Source organism: Myotis brandtii, unplaced genomic scaffold (assembly GCF_000412655.1).
Source record: "Myotis brandtii unplaced genomic scaffold, ASM41265v1 scaffold383, whole genome shotgun sequence".
Taxonomy (NCBI): domain Eukaryota; kingdom Metazoa; phylum Chordata; class Mammalia; order Chiroptera; family Vespertilionidae; genus Myotis; species Myotis brandtii.
In genome coordinates, this window is record NW_005364711.1 from 667,249 (window position 1) to 674,264 (window position 7,016).

Genomic DNA, 7,016 nt, shown 5'->3' on the forward strand with positions numbered 1-7,016 from the left:
GGATAGGTGTGTGTACACGCTGACAAGTTTAAGAAATATCCTGTCTCGTGTTCAAGTTGAATGCATCATTGAAAAACCAAATGCCATGATATAGTAAAATGAAATATGCCCTAGCTTATGTGGCTCAGTTGATTGAGCGTCATCCCATGCCCCAAGAGATCACCGGTTTGATTCTCGGTCAGGGCGCATGCCCAGGTTGTGGATTCAATGAGAAGCAACCAATCCACGTATCTCTCTCACATTGATGTTCCTTTCTCTCCCCCTCTCACTTCCTCTCTCTAAAATCAATAAAAACATCTTTTAAAAAGTCTCGGTCTTTAAGAAGCATTTAAAATTGCTAAATCCTTCATCTAATTAAAAAATATATATATATAAATAGACTGCCTTCTTGTAAAAAAATGGGGGGAGAAGCAAGTGGGAGGAGAAAACAAGTCAAACCCATGGTTTGACCAAGTCAGGGATTTTTCCAGTTTCCCTCTAGAGTAATCTGACCCCAGTTCTGGGTGATCAAATGACTAACCTGGAAATTTGAAGATTCATACTTAGGGAAGAAACAGCAATTCTCCCAAACCCAGGAAATGCTGCTTATTCTGGAAGCCTTCTGCAATGTCAAGGGTCACCCAGAGTTCAGAAAGCAACTTTTAAGCAGTTCAGACAGTCCCAAAGTTCGTGCTCAGTACAGAAATAATCAAACTGCTTTGGCTCATTAATTCCTTTTATTCGCTTAACATTAGAAAAAAATGCCTTAAAAAAAGTATTTCACTCTATTTACTTAAGGGATTTGTGCTTTCTTAGATAGAAAGGAAGAAAAGGAAGAAAAAAAGGAAAAAGAAGAAAGGGAGGGAGGGAGGGAGGGAATCGCATGGCAGAATCAGACCTGAAATTCTCAAAATACCATCCATAATTCCAACTTTTTCTCACTAACGTGCAAAACCACTCCTCCCTGTAACACAATCACAAGGTTCCACTTCTGGGAGACCGAGCTTAAAGAAATAAACTGAGTTTGCTAAAGCCACAGCCCGTTTTCTTTACGACCTACAATCAGAAGCTTCACCTTTTCCCCTTTCCTTAAAGAATGCCAAGGCCACAAGGTGCAGATAAAGTCTTTCTTCCAATGCTATACAGGAAAGAAAAAAAGTTTAATGCAAAAGTGCAAATTTAAAGGTAAGCCATAAGCCCTTCACGTTTCACCTCAGGCTCGGGCAGCTGTGTTCCCACAGCCACACCTGGCAAGCTCAGTGAAAACTACTAGCGACACACTTCTGAAAAAGCGAAGGCCTATCTCAAGCCTTTAAGCAAGTCTTGTAGTACCACTCGGACAAGCTTACAACATTTGCAGGACTTCTCCACCCAGGCACCAGCACTTGCAAGAGCAGTAGCGGAGCGGGTTTCAAGTGTGCCCTTATTTATCCAACCAACCCGAAAGCCAGACATCCACAGACTCCCCAGCCGGATTTAGGGCTTTATGGGTCGACGAAGTTGTTTTTCCAAGAGAGGACAAGCTACTAAAATTCTCCTCCTCTCCATAAACTCCAAGTTGTAAGGCCTCAAAAGAGTACCCTCCAAAAAGGGTCACAAGGAAATGTCCAACTTTTCCTGATATGATCTTGGCAATGCTTAAAAAATAAATAGAACACTTGCATAGATATTGCACCAGACGGAGCTGTGTCCTCCCCCTAAGGATCAGGCTTGTCCCTGCCCTAGCTGTACGCTCAGAACCCACCTCCGGGTGGCTGACTTGCAGACGCAGGTTATCTCCAAGCGCCTGGCCTCTCATAGCCACGTGCTGTCACCAGGAAGTGTGTGCACCAGGATTCAGTGCTGCATTGCCAGAGCTGTGTTTGAAACCTGGAATCCTTGGCAACCGTGTCTGAGTGCTACAATCCTATTGCCAGTTCCCCTACTTACCTTGGGTTGCGCTCGACGAGGAAATGCAACCTTGGGGTCAATCTAGGAGAAAATGGAAAAGTGGGAGTCAATTGCAATACTTTCAGGAGAGGAAAAAAAATTATGATTAATCACCTAATTATTAATCACTCATTTCTCAGGCTTTGAACCCAGCTTTTAGTAACATCTCGGGCAATCCAGAAAAGTTTTTTAAACTTGGATCCAGACATAATGGTTTCTCCCCAAAAATGTAATAAACATAGCTAGCCTTTCTGAAATGTCCTACCATGTTACTCAATGTGTGATACTGTTAATGAACCAGATCTCATGGATTCTTATGTAGGCCAGGGCCTACAGACACTGAATCATACAGAGATTGAATGCATCGATCTAATCTGCAATGCATGGCTGGGAGAAAAAGATGGGAACATAATCACTGAAAAAAATCATAGCCTGAAAATTAAATGTAAGAATCTTCCAGCAGTAGCTGGATGGCATTTCTTCTCCCCGGTGAGAACTAAACAACACAGGAGGGGAAGGGGATTCCAAAAATTTTGAAAATCAATGACATCCAAAAACACTCCATAGACATCCAATGCAATACTCTGCTTGAATTAATTCACACATTTTTGCAAAAGTTATCTAAAATTAATCAAAGGGATAGTTTATTCTGTAGTTATATCTCAAAAGAAAACAGGTAGTAAAAGCTATGGAGCCTGACTTGGTTCTTAAAAATAATAATAATATTAAAATAAAGGAAACACATGAGCTAACACCCACCTGGATTTTAAAAATTACAGAGGGGTTAAAAAAAAAATCTATAAGCAACCTAAACCCAAATAAACATCATCAAGGGGAGAGGGTAAAAATAATTTTACTAAAAAAAGAAATGAGAATGTAGCATAACAATCAGGGTATTCTCTTGCCCTAACCCCAATCCCAGTGGGAAAACATCCTCAACCCTAGATTAGACCACTGACAGAACACGAGTCTCAATCAGGGACTGGCTTTAAAATTCAAACAATTCCCACAGAAGCATTTGAATTTAGTAGGCTGGGGAAAAGGTGATGAATAGAAAATATGGGTAGGGAAGGAATAAAAAAAGATTCCCAACGTTGATTTTCATTAGATTTCTAAATGTCATGAGTCACTGGGTGAAATCCAATGGGGAGAGTGGCATGAATGTTGCTACCACGTAGTTATTTACAGGCTTTGCCTCTCAGATTAAGATTCCCCCCCCCCTTTAAAATGTAAATCTGAACCTTCATTTCAGTTCTGCCAGGGGGTTAAATAAATAAATAAGAGTAATGCTCTGGGAGAAAGCACAGAGGGAGGAAAAGCACACGACAGATCATTCTTGTTCGTAGACTTCGCATCCCTTAGGACCCCGGCGGGTAAGACATACAAAGACCTACCACTTTTATTAAAGTGGTTTAAAGACCTAACAAAAGTCTGCAGCGTGTTTGTTTTCTACCTTTCAACATCACCTGAGAAATGAGAGATTAGTTTTCAAACACTAAAAGAGAGAAATCTCTGATCTAGGAAACTATCCTTTCATCAAGATTAACATTACCGCATCTACAGGTGTATTCAGCGCTGACTAGAGCTGTCTACGAGAGAAATACAACAGGTGTGGATTTCCATTCTGTTGACCCAGCGTAAGACAGATACGTCTCTTCGTAAACACTCTCAAAGTCTTTTTTTTTTTTTTTTTTAGCTGACAGGCACACAATTGCAATAATAAGTCATCTTGTTTGTCGGGTAAAAGGTGAGGGACGTGTTAGGGAAGAGGCCAGGAGCTGGAGGGGGCTGGGAGTAGGGAAGAATGGAGCACTAAACAAAAATATCTAAAATTACAAAACTCAAAGCCAATTCGGAATTCCTGCATTGGATGTCGCGATTACAGCGTGTGTTCCACAATGAGAGTTCTTCGGTGTGCTGAGATCTCTAAGGGAGAGGACAGGTCAAGGTAAGCATGGCAAATCCCAACCTTTTGCACATCCCTGTCAACTATTTTTTTAAAACGAACAAAAAAGAAAACTACCAAAAATTAAAACATTAGTTAGTTAGGTTCAGCTCTACTTACTGTAGCTACAAATCCTCTAGGAAAGGACTAGGGTACTATTTTGGATGTGAATGGCCATTACCTAAACAAAGCTTTTAAGGTAACGGTAAACAAGATCCTCTGTTTCCATGTCAATAAACCAACCGCTTCTGCCTCCTGCACTGAATGGTTGAAACAAAGTCAAAAGCTATGTTATACTAAATCATAGGAACTAAAACACGTCTACACACAATTAGGGAGGGGACACTGCAGGCTTTGCACCTGATAGTGAGGGATATGACCCACCAGCTACTGTAGAAACCAAATACTCCTTCGCCTACCCAGGGTGGGGAGAGGGAATGGATAATACATTCCCGAATTTGCTTTGAAATATTTGCCCTCTAATTTTACTAGCTTTCTGAAATGTCTAGCCAAAAATCAAAGAGTAAAATAATTCTTCAAATATCCATTATCATCCTACAAACGACCGTCCCTGAAATTATATGACCTAAAAGGACCAAAAGGCTGGGCCAGGGGCTATGACAAATCCAGTACAATTAATAAAGCACCTTAGAGTGTGTGGAGTCTTATCCAAAGAGGGTAAATTTGCAGTCATTGCAGGCACACCAAAAGTGGCCAGGTTTTTGTTTTATTTTTCTTCTATTTAATGTTAAAGTCCAAAGGGACTTGGAGCCCTGGCTGGTTTGGCTCAGTGGATAGAGCGTCAGCCTCCGGACTGAAGGGTCCCGGGCTCCATTCCGATCAAGTGCATCTGCCCGGGTTGTGGGCTCGATCCCCAGTGTGGGGCTTGCAGGAAACAGCTGATCAGTGCTTCTCTCTCATCACTGATGTTTCTATTTCTCTCTCCCTCTCCCTTCCTCTCTGAAATCAATAAAAATATTTTTTTTTAAAAAGGGACTTGGAATATCATCTCGGTTCCACTCCTTTACTTTAGAGAAGAGGAAAGTGAGGCCTGAGGCAGAGAACAACTTCCCAAAGTTTGAAAGGGGCAGCTGGGACTAGAACCCAATCCCTTGCCTTGTCCCACTACCAGAGAAGTGAGTCCCAAGTAGCCCAGCACTGCATCCCAATGTCACCTCAGGTCCCCTGCTTTGGCAAGATGTATAAAAACTGTGGGAAAATTCTAAAAGATATAAAGGGAAGGGAGGTGAGCACAGAGCCAACACAAGGGTCTAAATAAAACATTACACATACACACACACATACCCCATTAAATGAATTATTCTATACTGATACTCTTTCTTCCCTTCCTCTTCTGACCTCTACCTAGAGACTTCCCCGCCCCTCAACACCAGGCTTCAAAACCTCCTAAATGCTATAAAAGTACCCACACTCAGAATAAAGAATCTGAGAAAGAAAAGGAAAAAAACAAATCACTTTGAAACCCAAGGCCTTATCAGCCTTAGATTTCACGCCATCTGGAGTCAGCCACTGGATGCCCAGTTTGGCCCTGGGAGCGTCTCCTTTCCTTCGCAAACCCCATTCCAAAGCCAAAGTGCCCCAGGAGGAACCTGTTGCCTGGACCTGGATTAACGCCCCCTGGATTCTTCCTGACCCCTGGCCCCCTGAGCCAGGAAGCAGGCTGTGCCGTCTGAAAGCCAGTTCCCACAGCCACAGTTGGTTAAGCGTGCTGTGTGCTCCCTCTCTGCTCCCTCGGCTGACAAAGAAAAGTTGCCTTTGCTCAGTGGTGGAGTTTCTTCGCAGGGTCCCTTGGCCCTGAAAATAGCACCACCCCCCCTCCAATGGACCCCTCCCCCAAGTCTAGCTTGGCAGCCACTGGGACAAGCTCTAAAAAGAAACCCCCAAGCCCAGCGATGGTAGCAAACTTCAGTGCCAATTCGCAAGCTCTGCTTAAAAGTACCTGGCTCTCAGCACAGAAGCAAAAGAAGGCACTGTCCCTTTAAGTGGGGCTGTCAATGCTCAGATTAGTCCTGAAAAGGGGCAAACAACAACAAGGAAAAGCAACCTACCGTCTTGGAATCTAACTCATGGTGGGGCTGACCTAATACTTTATCTACACTTGCTGGGTCTGCGAACGTGACGAAACCGAAGCCTCTGAAATGAGACAAAGAGGGAGAAAAACAAACAAGAAAATGTGACACCATTGAAAGCAACAGGGAGTGAGCCCTACTGCAGAATGGGGAGCAAAAGTTCCCCCGCCCCCCCACAGTCCGCCTCCAATCGCCCTCGGGTCTACAGCCCTCCACCTCGCAAGAAACGACACCAAGGTTAATGGGGGAAGTGGACCGGGGGCAGGGCTAGTGGAGGTAACTTGGAAAAAGCTGGTGTCTCCACTCTTTCGCCACCTCAGTTTCCTCTCCTCCTCCTCCTCCCCTTTCCTTTCTTAACGCTTTGTTTTATTCCGATGAAAACCCGGCACTTAGGAGAGATTCATCCAGCTCCCTAACAGGGGTTTAAGAGTTTGGGGAGCCGGGAGTGGGAAGAAGCATTTAAAAAAAAAAAAAACTACGTGGAAAGTGAATGAAGCTGAATGTCATTTTAAACAGGAGAAAAAGAAGCGACGGGGAAATGACTTAAAGACGGAGAGCTGGGGATCTCTATAACCAGACAGAGTTCAAGCCCCAATTTACAATAACCTTTGAGGTTATGGGGACGGGGGTGGAATAGAGCAACGTTCGAAACCAGCCACATGCCTGAGCCCCATTCTAAATCCGCTTAGCTACTTAAGACGCCTCCAAAAATAACACTTAAACTTTGTTCTAAAATAAAGGCAAAATCCAGAAGGGAATGGTTTACCTGGAGCGTTTCGTAGTGGGATCTCTCATGACCATACATTCTCTAATTTCTCCAAATTTGCTAAAATAGTCTCTAAGGCTATCTGTAGAGAGAGAAAGAGAGAGATGGGGGTGGGGGGAGAAGGTGTGGGGGGAAAAAAGCAATGCAAATTTTGATCAAGGACAAAAACCAAAAGTAGTTTTCTGTTGTTATTCTGTTTTGTTTTTGCGTTTTTTGCACACGCGGGGGAAATTCGGCAACAGAGGTCGCATAGAGGGCTCAGAAAGGATTTGCTATTTAAAAAAATAACCTTGAAAAGGAGAAGGGG

General features: G+C 43.3%; 1 protein-coding gene across 1 annotated transcript in view; it reads right to left on the bottom strand.

Annotated features, from left to right (window-relative positions):
- The window catches only part of MSI2 (musashi RNA-binding protein 2), a 355,159-nt gene that overhangs the window by 347,920 nt on the left and 223 nt on the right, over window positions 1-7,016 (bottom strand). The window contains 3 exon segments of the mRNA XM_014544830.1: window positions 1,909-1,950; window positions 5,923-6,007; window positions 6,710-6,791. Of these exon segments, the coding sequence (XP_014400316.1) occupies window positions 1,909-1,950; window positions 5,923-6,007; window positions 6,710-6,791 (209 nt within the window).